A 13,180-nucleotide genomic window follows, 5' to 3' on the forward strand; every position below is an offset into this window, starting at 1 on the left:
CCCACTCTTTCATGTATTTAAATGTGATTTTATACACTGTTTTTCTTTTGGTTATGGAGTCTAACCAACTCCATAGGCATCATCTTTTACAATTGTGTCACACAGCACCTTCGATGCAGGGACACAGGGAAGTCTTTCAGATTTCCCAACATTTAAATACTTTCTCTGGGATCAACTACTGTTTCCCAGAGCAGTAAAGTGAAATTGACTTTACTTAGCATTCTACTTGCTAGACCTAGCACACCCTATCTTACAATAGAGTGCTGGAGGGGTTGCTTAGTATCCCCTGTGTCTAAATGCTCATGTAACATTTTTTATGTTACCCTTCCCTCAATTAACTGGCTGGTGGCAGTGGTTTCGTTTTGAACTACCATGGTTTGCTTTTACCCCGACCGTTCGCGGACCCGGTAACGGTTACTGTGGGAGCCATCTTTTTCAAAATGGCATCTAGCCATCTTTGCTAAAATGGTGCCCGGTCTTCTTTTTTCGCAAGATCTTTGTGGGAAGGTCCTTCTAGAGCAGTGGTCTTCAAACTTTTTTGGCCGGGGCCCCCCTGAGCAAAATTTTGGCATGTCGGGACCCCTCAGAAATGCCAAATAGACAGTATGTATTGCACGCTGTCACCTGCTCCCATCACAGTCGCTGGGCTCCCTCATCCCACTCCTACCCAGTCAGTGGTCTCTCCCCACCCCATTACACACCCTGGGCTCTTCCCACTCTGCTCCCACCACTATCCCATGGTTCCCGCCCATTGTGCTCCCACCAAAGTCCCTGGGTTCCCCCATCCCGTTCCCAACACAGTCTGAGGGCCAGTGGTGGCTGGTGATTTTTTTAAGTGGAGGGGCATAACTATTTCCCCCAAAAATGCCATAGCGACCGAGCATAGTGAGGGAGCCCGAATCAATAAAGGGGGAGTTCGGGGGGTTTCCCCCTGTGAATTTTTTTTAAATAATGGGTTAAAATGTTGCATTGTAGAGCATACTTTTAACAAAAAAATGGGTAAATAGCCAAACAGGTTGCAATTGGTGCTGGGGGGCCCAGGGGGCAGGCATGATATTTTTTACTGGACATCTATGATGTCCAGTAAAAAGATACCATCCCTGTCCCCTGGGCCCACTGGACCTAACACAATCAACATGGTTATGTGTGTATGCAAGGCGCTGCACATTCATACAGCAATCACTCTTATCATTCACACGAGCATCCATCACTATACACTCTCATAACATAAGCATACACGCATCCATACACATGTTTAAATAAAAACAATGAACATAAACGTACCTTCTGCATTTGCCTGCGTGCGGGTGCTGAAACGCCCTGCTCCAGGCTGCTCTGTCCGTATGTGCGAAGAGGAGCTGGAGCTCCCCCTCGGACATACAGCCATGCAGTGCCCCAGCCAGCATTTCCAATGAGCAATGCAATGCTGGCGAAGCAAAGCGCCTCAGCACTTGCATGGCTCAGTGAGCATGTGCGGCTGGGGAACTAAACTGAACTGTCAAAGGGAAAAAGTGTTTCCCTTTGACAGTTCAGCCAGCCCAGGAGCACTCCGTCAGCTGGAAAAAGCAGCTGAGGGAGTGCTCACTGTTTCACTGGGCTGGCTCCTTAGTTCCTCCATAATGGGTGAGAGGCCACTGGGTGGGCGCCCCCTCGCCATTATGGATGAGCCGCCGGGCTCGGACTGGCCTTATAGGGCAATGCCTGTACCAAAAATGTAAAATGCTAATGTGGGCCAGTCAAAATGGGCCACCATTTTGGCCAATGTGGACCAGTTTGATGAGTTACTTGACTATGCAGTTAGCAATTTTGACCATTGTTGCTGAATATATCACAATTTACTTACATTTTAACACAAAGCACCCCCTTGGGTACTATTGAAACAGTGGGCCTCATTACAACCCTGGCGGTAGCTGTGCCAATAAAACCGGCACGGCTGCCGCCGGAGTTGCATACGGGTGCAGCACTCGCGAATGGGCATTACTGGGTCATGCCGAGTTAGGCAGACCTGATAATTGCCCTTTCGCGGGTGCCGGTACCGGTAGATTCCCATTTGAGCCCTAGAGGGCTCAATGGGAAAGGGGAGCTCGGATGCACCGGCACCGTTAATAACATCGCGGGTGCCGCACGGCCTGCCAGGTCAGACCTGGCAGGCTGTTGGGCACCCGCGAGCACAACTCGTACTATGGGCGGTACGGTAGCAACGTTGCCGGTAGCTTACTGTCACCGTTGTTACTGTACCGCCATAGTTGTAATGAGGCCCAGTCTGTGACCAAATGAATGAATATCCATTTACAACTGCGGGCCACTTTTTCATTGTTGCTTGAGACAGTTTCATGCTTCAGCCCAACCATGTGATCCACCCCTGCCCATTTCTTCCAATTTAAAAAAAAAAAGAAAAGTTTTTTTTTTGTTTTTACATATTTCATATTGAGCTCTCAGGGCCCCCCAGGGTTGCACCTGCGGACCCCTGGGGGGTCGCGACCCACAGTTTGAATACCGCTGTTCTAGAGAGTTTCTCTGTGTGCCAAACCAGGTTTGGTCTCTTTGTTCATTCGCCTTTGCTTCAGGAGTGAAACCCGCCTCTGGCTCCAGAGTGTCTGGGGTAGGCAGGAAGTGAGGGAGGCGCCCGAAACCCCCTGTGCTTAGTCTCCTAGGAGTCCCAAATGCACTCTGTGGTGATTGGCTGGCTGGCTGTCCAGCAAGGACAGCCACCCTGCTGGGTGAGTGACAGCTAGGCTGGAATGATGGAAGAGAACTGAATAAAAGGCAAGTTTTTTGGCTTGGAAGGCAGAGTCGACCACTCGACGGGGGAACCAAAGAAGAGCTTGAAGAGGACTGCTGCTGCAACTCCTGGACCGTTGCTTTGCTCGGTGAAGCCCTGCTGCAAGTCTGAATCGCCAAGTTTGCATCGGCAGAGAAGCCCCTGCAAGGACGACTTCTCCCTTTCAGTTGGTGGGACCAATCAACTCCCAAGTAAGCCACCTGGACACCCATCTGGGAGCTGGTTGAATTTCCTTGGAGTTGCTGCAGGAAACCGTAGAGCTAGGGAGAGGGACACCAGATTGTGTGTGTTGCTTGTAAACTGGCCTAAAGCTTTTGGAAGATCCTCCAGACTCCCACGAAGCAGAACTGACCAGGCCTGACCCCCCCCCCTCAGTCGAGTGCGGGACCTCAGATGTGATGTGAGGAAAGTCCACCTTGACAGCCAGGAACCGCGCTTATTGCGATTTGCTGTACCGCAACGAGCTGAAACGCGAAGCAGATACTAAATGTAAAGTTTGCCGGTTGCTAGCTTTGACAGTGCCAGTGCAGTGCAGTGCAGGAGTCTCCTGACGTCCTCCCTCTTGTCCCCAGGACTGAGGCCCAAGAACAGTGAGATCTGCAGAGCTACACAGGAACAGAAATCTTCAGCTGCATCTTTTCTTTACCAAGGTACTGTAAAACCAGTCCAAGAGAACTTACCTTACTGTGGAAGTGCTTGTAACTTCTGCAACTCACAAGTCTAATCAGCTTGTGGCCCTACATTTGATTCTTCTTTTTATCAAAGACTCCGAAGAAGTTGTGCAAACTTTTCCATTTAGTTACCCGAAGTGCCACATCCTATACAAAGACTTTGGCCTATTGACTTTGGCTTAGCCTATTGAATTGAATGACTCTTCTAAGTGCTATCTGAAAGTATTTCCCCTGCTTATGAATATTTGTAATGTCTTGTGTTCTAATAACCTTTGCATTTTACGTGCTTTTTAAGAGTACTCTGAATGCCAACAGTAAGATATTAATGTCCCCCGCACCCTTGTTACTGAAGTCACCTGTGGGCCATCCCAAAAGGGTCTTGGCTGATTCAGAATCTCAGAGTGTACAGTGTTGAAGTATATTTGTCTGTTACTAGGATATTGCTCCCTTCTTAAGAAGGCTTTATAACCGACTGATAAATTAATAATTATGTATGCAAGAAACCTTGAGTGTAAGAGTTTATTTGAATACCTGTAACTGTGAATCTTTGTGTAACTCCACTACTGCTCACATTTCCCCTCTTGAGATAAGCCTGGATGCTCAACACGCTACCAAAACTGTGTAGTTCAAGCTTATACCAAAGGTTGGGTTGCCTATACCTGTAGTCATAGTTGCTTGTATTGTTCCCAGAGGGTACTGCATTCAAACTTTGCTTAACAGGTCCCACCGTCTCATCTAGGAGTTCCACAACGGACTGTTTTGAGCGTTGCCGCTGGCGAAGGCGCATGCCCCAGCGTGGGAACTCAACGTGGTACTGACAGGGCTCATGGGGGCCCCCTTCGAGCCTATGCATCATGCCCTCTCAAGTTCCTCTCATGGTTAACGGCTTTCCTCTGGGCCATCACCTCTGCCAGGAGGGTAGGTTAAATCCAGCCTCTATCAAGCAAACAGCCTTATCTGACTTTTCACAACACAAGGGTGGTGCTGTGGACGCACCCTTCCTTCATGCAAAAGGTTCAGTCGGAATCCCACCTCACCAAGCCTTTGGTGTTGCCTGTGTTCTTTCCGAAAACCTTCGTCGGCGGCTGAAAGGACTTCGCACTCGCTGGATGTGGCTCGTGCTCTGAAGTTCTGTGGCACGCACAAAGAGTTTCCTAAAGAGGTTTCAACTATTTGTGAATTTTGGTCCTGTGAACCATGGGAAGGCCTTGTCCAAGGCTTTCATCTCCACTTGGCTTTTCGGATGTATCACACACTGTCATTGGTTGGCAAACCGACGGCTGAACGGCGTCCGAGAGCCCATTCCAACAGAGCGATCGCTGCGATGATAGCATTCCTGTCCAGTGTGCCCCTGCTGGACATCTGCAGGGCTACTAAGTGGTGGTCCACGCACACCTTCACAAGATTCTACTGCATCGACAGGGATTCCAGGGAGGAGTCCAGGGTCGGCTAAGCAGTGCTGCGCAACCTGTTCGCTTGAAGGAGAGCCTGTTCCTGAGGTAAGAGTAATTGCCTCTTTTGAGCCTTTCCACCTCCCGTTGTTGCGTAATGCTGTACTGCTATGCCAGACCCCATGCTGGAGAAGGAACAAGTTACTTACCTGTAACTATTGTTCTCCAGCATTGGTCTGGCATGGATTCACATGCGAACCCTCCTGCTGTCCCCTCTGCGGTTCTTCTTGGTCATACTGCCACTTTTCCTGCTTACCAAATCTGAAGATAGCTGCCAGAGGAGGGGCTTAGGGATAGGGCAGTCGTTGGCTGGTGGCAGTATGACCCAGGGCTCAGTGATTGGTTTAGATGAGAAATATAGTTTGTAAGTGAAAGTGAAACTATTTATTTTTCTTTTACCGAGGATTCCCGGCCTGACCGGGAATATTCATGAGCATGTGAGTCCAGGCTAGAGCCATGCTCGAGAACAATAGTTACAGGTAAGTAACTTGTTCCTTTTCTTAGTGGATCCTAGGTCTTTATCATTTCTGCTTGCTGGGACATCCCCTCCTTCAACCCACTTTCTAGTAAGGTGAAGGTGGTTATATTTTGACATTGCTGTCGGCGTAGCCACTAACCTTATTCCTTTTGGCGGTTGGAGGGAAGGTCAGTTTGTCATTTTGTTGGATTCACACTCTGTGTTACAGAGCATGAATGAAGTGGAGAATATCTTGAGGTATTCATAACTGTTTTGTATCTTAATGTGTATGGGTTCTCCTATTGAAAGTGAGCAAATATCTAGTTATTGACAGCTGTCTCTGTTATCCAGCATGGACACTTATCGGGAAACTACATGTCGGGCCAAAAGGAATCATATAATAAAAAAAAGAAAACAAAGGAATATGATGAATACAGTAACTATAATGATGAAAAATGTGGAAACTACTTTGACGATGAAGAGGAAGATTTTGCTGAGCAGCTAAATCAATACAAACACTCAAAGGAAACCTCAAATGCTGTTCCCGGAACCCCTTTTACTAATCAGCCAATGAAATCACACAACATCAAAGGAGTACAGAAAGGTAGGCCTGTTACTTTAAGAATGTAATAAATATGTAATCTTAAATGTATTAGCCTCTCTATTCATAGGCGTGTTATGCCTTGTAAGCGGGCAGTAAAAGGATGTGACACTATAGCACATGCATGAATTAAAACTCAATTATTAACCAGAGAATGGGTGTGGCACTACCCATTCCTAGGTATGTCCCCTCTACTCCCAGTCAGTTGTTTTTATTCAGACAGACTTTTTATGTATACTGTATGCTGGGCCTTGCACACCCTTCTCTTTACTCTAGGATGGTCCTAACATCCCCAAATTCCTCTTCTCTCAAAACTGCATCTCAATCCAGTTCTCACCTGACATACAGGAGATCCTGCATTGAGCGGAAGTGTGCTGCTTTGGTTTTCTGCAGCACTGGTCAGCCTTTCAGGTGCTGGTAAGAACCTGTAAGGTTCCCTTTTTCTTCATGTGGACCCACTGTGCTGCAGGGCCTCTGTTTCTTCTTTCATTGCTGAGGGATTGATATTTGGGCATCAGTCATCAAGGCTTCCTTTTGGTGTAGAGGACCATGCAGTGTTTTGTTAGTTCAGATCTCTGGGTTACTTATGACTCCTCCTGCATATTGATAATATGGGTAAGTGTTCACTGTTGGCCTACGGGACACTTCACCCAGGGACCGCTATGGGCGTTGCCTGAGGGCTTGGGGGGGGGGGCCTAGAAGGCTAGGACCCGGTTCTTGGAATGACTCTCAGGGATTGCCTCTGCTAGTCCCATATAGAATTTGGGGATGGTCTGCAGAGTACCACTGTCTCTGCACATTGGGTTCTTCTCCCTCTCATGGAAAAAGAGGCCATTGATCTTTGCAACTCGTGCTATATAACCTCTGGGTATTTTGCGGCTCTGGCGTAAAAGCCACGTTGCCTCTGTATCTTGAAACAAGGTCAGATGTTAAGATGGATTTCTAAAATCAGCCCAGGGGTGGGGGAGGTCTTATTTTAGTAGTCGACACCTTATTTATGGTGAACTGGGAAGACACTGCGAGGTTAGCAAAACCCCATTCATGGTAGGTGAGCGAGCAGTCAAGACTTAGTCTCGAGAAAATAAATTGTAATTATAATTTTCATTTATATTGCACCTTTTACCATTGCTATAGTCTCAACACGCTTGTGGTTGGCATGCCCTTGGGACCGCAGTCCAGAGTATGGGAAATTCTCATAGAGGTTTAGAATGCATGTGTGCATAAGGCCAATATTAGGGATTGGATGTGCTGGCTTGGCTCTGGAAAGCAACACAAGAGGTCAGGCATGTGGGTGGGTGCTGTGAAGGGATCACAACTGTGTGCAAGAGACCTGTTATCTGTACAGCTAAACTGAAATGTTGTATGTTGTCATTGTGTTACAATGGCAGAGATGTTGAGGCAAGTCTGGAGTGAGTAGGCTTAAAAAACATTAAATGTCCAGCTAGACTTGTGATAGGTTGTAGCTACATTATAAAATGTGCGAATGGATAGCCGTGCCCGCGGCCAATGTCCATCGAAGTGGTGCATTTATACGTACCTGGAGCTCCGATGGAGCTCATCTTTGATGTCACGGTGTCATCAGATCTGTGGGGACAAAAAAAACAGCTACCCTTGTAGACACTACTAGGCACTATGGAGAGAAAACACTAAAGTCTTCTAAGTGCAATGGACTGGCTGTCCTAGTACCTCTACTATTCATGAGAGGTAGGCTACCATGGAATATAGGATTCTGAAAGCGTCATACACAGGCTACCTTGAAAGTCTTACTGACTATCTTCCAAGTTATATGAACGCTAGTGTGTGTGGTCTAGGGCTACAGCGAGTCCTCTGACAAATCTGGACTATTTGTCCCTTCTCTCTTTGAGGCTTGGGAGGTAAGTCCGCTCAGCAAGACCCTCCCCAGGGGTTTGTGCAAGTGGGACATCACTGGAAGTGACACCCCTCTCTGGGACGACTCCCCCCATTCCGATAAGGAACTTGCAATCCAAAACACAATTTATGCCTAAATGGGAGTTGGAAAGACGTTCACATCTCCCGCTATGACTATAACAAAAGAGGACCCGGCTTCAGGTGATGCTGATTTTTGTCTGAATGCCATAATCTAAGAAGACTGACACATTTCTTTTGTTTCTAATAACGTACTTGAGAGCAGAGCAGACTGTGAGACAAGGAGAGTGTTAGGGAGAATTCTCAGAAATGTGCTAATTCTTCTCTACCTTAGAGACCCCCAGCACCTTTGCTGGATTTTGAGGACTTTTAATTTTGCTATGGCTGGAGCACTGTGTTTCATTTGGTTGTGGAGTCTGACAAACTCCATAGGCATCATCATTTACATTGTACCACACAGCACCTTCGGTGCAGTGGCACAGGGAAGTCTTTCAGGTTTACATACCTTCTCTTGGATAAACTGTTTCCAAGAGCAGTGAAGTGAAATTGACTTTACTTACATTCTAATTTCCTAGGCCAAGCACACACTGGGCCTCATTACGAGGTGGCCGGTAAGGGCACCGGTGCCGGTAATCCCTTAACGGCCTACTACGAGTTCCCTTTGCGGGTCCCGTCCTTAACGCCTGGTTTTACCACGCAAAGGGATACCGGGGTCAATAACGGTACCGCAATTTGCGGTACCGTTATTGCCGCCTTCCCATTGAGCCCTATGGCGGCTCAAATGGGAATGTGGAATGGCTCTGGTGAGTAGGGAATTACCGGTCCCTCCGACCTCGGAATGGACCGGTAATTGCTCCATCCACCAGACCAGAGTTGGAACGATTTTGGAGGCAGCCATGGAGCTAATGGCGCTATGGCTACCTCCAACCTCGTAATGAGGCCCACTATCTTACAATAGGGTGCTGGGGGGGTTACTTAGTATTCCCTTTGTCTAGTTTCTCATGTAACATTTTTTTTTTTAACCAACTTTATTTTCATTTTTACTTAAGACAAACATTAGCCTTTAGTTCCAACATATGTTATAAACATTCTTAAACTTTGTCATTGAGTCTAGTATTGTCTTCATACTTTTCTCAACCCCTCCCACCCTTGCCCACCCTTCCCGCCCTCTTCCCTTATTTTTAACCAACTTTATTTTCAATCATTTTAGCATGTAAGACAACCATTAGCTTTCCATTATATCAGGAATACAACCATTATTGGCTGTATAAACATATTATTTTGACCTACCTGAACTTTGGCCTTGAAACTATTATTGTCTTCCAACTTTCCCTCCCTAGAACCCCCCACTCTCACCCGCCCCATCCCACCCTCTAGTCCTTAGAGAAAATCTGAACCAAACTGTATCAAGGTGATAACCAGAGCAAAAAAAAAATGTTTGAGCTTCTCCCTCCACAATGTCTTCTGCTGTCATTATCTGATGTGAATGTTTCTTAAAATCCTGGGTTTAAAGAATTGGACCTCCCTTTCCCCCACATAGTCTTGAAGTGGATCCCATATGGCTAGGAATTTCAGGTATGTCCCTGACTTTGTGGCGCAAATGTTCTCCATCGTCATAACTCCCCACACTTTCATCCACCACCAAGGGGCTGTAGGGCCTTCCACTGTTTTCCATCGTTGGGTGACTGTCATCCTTGCTGCAGCTAGTAGGTGGGTGATGAGGGCTGCTCTATTCCCTGAAGCTGTGTAAATCCCTTCTGCCACTGCCCCCAACAGAAGGACCTTGGGGGATTATGGTAGGTCTGCACCTGTTATGTCTTTGATTAAACTCAGTATTTCTTTCCAATACACCTTTATCTTTGGGCACGACCACCACATATGGAAAAGGTCACCTCTTTCACCACACTGTTGCTAACAGTCTGAGGGGTAAGTGGGATTCATTTTATGTATTCTGTTTGGGGGCAGATACCATCGGTAGCATAATTTATATGCTGATTCTTTGATTGCAGTGGATTTAGATAGTTTGTGAGCCCTCCTCCAGATTTGACTCCATTCTTCCTGAGTAATCCCCTCCCCCATGTCCCGCTCCCAATCCTTCATGTATTGGAGGGTATCATCTGCTTGCGATTTGTCTAGTAACTTGTACAGTCTGGTAATCCCTTTTCCTTGTGCCCCCTCCCATATCGTGAGTTCTAAGCCTACTGGGGGGCGTAGGCCGGCCCTTTTTACTGCAGGGTGCGAGATCCAGTGACGCACTTGTATATATTTAAATCTATGCTGTTCAGTGATGCCAAATCTTTGTTTGCATAAATCAAAGGATAGTGGGGCATCGTCTTGGTAAAAGTCTCTTAGGGACATTGCGTCTGCTCCCTGCCAGCCATCCCAGAATCTCAGTTGGAGCCCAGGCGAGAAATCCGGGTTGTGTAAAATAGGGGACATAGGACCCAGAGCTAGTTTGATTCCCCCTGCCATGGATCGCCGTGTCCCAGGTGTGAAGTGTATTTTTTTTCGCCTCCAGTAGGATACCACCCCTCTCTCGTGCTTTTGGTCTAAGGAATGGAAGCACACGTAGTGGGGTGTCGGTAGCAAACTGTTCTATTTCCCCCCACCCTGGGAGGGGGGGTCACTGCCTGCCCATTTCAGTGCTGGCGCCAATTGGGCAGCTAAGACATATCTCTTTATGTCCGGCACTCCTAGCCCCCCCAGAAGGGTTGGGCGCATCATGATCTTTTTTTGGATTCTAGGCTTCTTATTCCCCCAGATAAATTTGAGCACAGCTTTTTGGAGTTGCTGAATCAGTTTTGGGGGGGGATCACCACCGGGGTGGAGCTGACCACGTACAACAATCTGGGTAGCAGGGTCATTTTTATCGCCGCTATCCTAGCAAACCAAGCCAATTCCTGGAATTCCCATCTCTGTAAGTCTTCTTGCAGGCGCTTCCAAAGGGGAGTGATGTTCGCTTTAAGCAGGTTTTTCGTGGATCTAGTGATGCGGATTCCTAGGTATTCCAGGAACCGTTTTCCCCACTGTAGGGGGTAGCGTTCCTCTAGGTGTGTTATGTTTCCTCTACCCTCAGTTATATTCAGTGCTTTGGATTTGGCGTTATTTATTGTGAACCCTGATATTTTTTCGAATCTCTGCAGTTCTATAGCTCATGTAACATTTTTAATGTTGCCCTTTCTTGGATGAATGGCTGGTGTCAGTGGTTTACTTTTAACTAACGTGGTGTGCTTTTACCGTGGGCTGCGTCCGCAGATGCAGTAAAGCACCCAAGGGTGGCAGGGTGGCATTTTTATCAAAATGCCCCGGTCTTCTTTTTTCACCATTTCTTTGTGGAAAGGTCCTTCTTGAGATTTACTCTGTGCGCCAAACCAGGTTTGGTCCCTTTGTTCATTTTGTCTTTGGGGGATTCACGAGTGAAGCCCGCCTTTGGCTCCAGTATGTCTGGCGGGGGCAGGAAGTAGGGGAGTTGCCCGAAACGCCCTGTGTTTAATCACCTTGGTTACAGGAATGCACCCAATGGTGATTGGCGGGCTGGCTGTCCGGCAATGGCAGCCACCCTGCTGTTTGACTTGCTGCTAGGCTGGAATGAATGGGAGAAACCTGCATAAAAGGCAAGGCTTTTTGGCTTGGAAGGCAGAGTCGACCACTGGACGAAGTAATCCGAAGATAAACTTGGAAGAGACGCCTACTGCAACTCCTGGCCCGTCCGGTGAAGCCCTGCTGCTGTGCTGAAGCTCTGAATTTGCCTCGACTAGAGTAGCCCTGCAAGGGCGACTTCTCTCCTTGAGTTGGTGGGACTAATCAACTCCAATGTAAGCCCATCTGGACATCCTCTCGAAGCTGGTTGTATTTCCACTACAGTTGTTGCTGGAACCGAAGAGCCAGGGAGAGGAACACCAGATTGTGTGCGTTGCTTTAAAGTTGGCCAAGAGCTCCAGGAAGATCCTCCGGACTCCCAGGAAGCAGGACTGACCGAGCCTGAGCCACCTCAACAGAGTGCTGGATCCCAGATGCAAGGAAAGCCCATCTCAACAGACAAGAGTCCGCTGTGGTGCTATTTGCTGAGACGCGAGGAGCTGAAACCGCGAAGTGCCACTGAATAGAAGTTGGTCCTTTTCTGTCGCCGACCATCCCGTTGCAGTGCAGGAGTCCTCCAGGCATCCTCCCTGTTGTCCCCACGACTGAGGCCCAGGAACACAGGATCTGCAGAGCTGTACAGGAACGGAAGCCAACTGGAACCATTTCTTCTAACCAAAGGTACTGTAAAGTCTAAGAGAACTTACCTCTTGTTGTGTGGCCTCACTTGTTCTCAGTGGAGACTTGTCTTGGTTGTTTCTGTAGAGTTGCTAACAGCTTCTTTATCTCACAAGCCTAATCAGCTTGTGGTCGTACTTTGATTTATTCTTTTCTACAAAGACTTCTAAAACATTGTGCAAGACTTACCTACCTGCAAGAATTGCTTCAGCTCACCTAGACGTTTGTCCAGTTGACTTTGGCCTGGCTCCCTGAATGACTCTTCTTCCCTCTGGCTTTGTGTTTTGCCTTCCTTCCAGGAAGGGGTTAACTTACTTTGCATTGGGGGTTACCAAAAGTACTTACCTGCTTCAGAATATTTGTGTGATCTCTTGTTGTGTTCTAAGACCCCTTTTCTTTGACATATTCCAAGTATTGCTCTAAATGCAACATTGATATATTAATGGCCAGTGTCCTAGCTATTTAAGTCACCTGAGGGTGTAGGAAGTGTCAGTATGTCATCCCAAATGGGTACTTGCTGATTTAGAGAAACTGAGTGTGTATTTTGGAGTGTATTTGTGTGTTACTATTATATTGCCCCTTCTGAAGAAGGCTTACTCAAACTGACTGTTAAATACATTAATAATTGTTTAATCAAGAAACCTTGTGTATAAGAGTTTATTTGAATGCTTGTCACTGTGAATCTCTGTGTAACTCCCCTACTGCTCACATTGACCCCTCTTGAGATAAGCCTGGCTGTTCATCACGCTACCCAACTGTGTAGTACAGACTTATACCAAAGGTTGGGTTCCTGTTGTCAGGAGGTCAGGGTTGTTGTAGTGCACCCAAAGGGTACTGCATACAATCTTACCTAACCAAGAGTAATCTATACGCAGATGCGAGTTTCTGTAGAGACGACGTCTTGGAGGGGCGGAGCCACTCAAGGCCATGGAACCAGCGGTGGCGTGGAGGAATAGATACCCGCTAGCTGGAGGCTGAATGGCAGGTGGTCTGACCGAGCAAGAGGCTCTGCTCAGGAGAAAGACTGAGATAGAAACCCAACCGTCTAAACTGGTGGCGCGACCACAGGAGAGT

The 13,180-nt window shown here is 47.4% G+C and overlaps 1 protein-coding gene across 3 annotated transcripts in view; it reads left to right on the forward strand.

Annotated features, from left to right (window-relative positions):
• ZC3H6 (zinc finger CCCH-type containing 6) overlaps nucleotides 1–13,180 on the forward strand; it is a 1,150,225-nt gene that overhangs the window by 388,735 nt on the left and 748,310 nt on the right. For all 3 annotated transcript variants that reach the window (XM_069607788.1, XM_069607786.1, XM_069607787.1), the window contains one exon: nucleotides 5,713–5,965. In XM_069607788.1, the coding sequence (XP_069463889.1) occupies nucleotides 5,713–5,965 (253 nt within the window). The remainder of the gene's footprint in view (nucleotides 1–5,712; nucleotides 5,966–13,180) is intronic.

Source organism: Ambystoma mexicanum, chromosome 4q (genome assembly GCF_040938575.1).
Source record: "Ambystoma mexicanum isolate Mex_15411 chromosome 4q, UKY_AmexF1_1, whole genome shotgun sequence".
Classification (NCBI taxonomy): Eukaryota; Metazoa; Chordata; class Amphibia; order Caudata; family Ambystomatidae; genus Ambystoma; species Ambystoma mexicanum.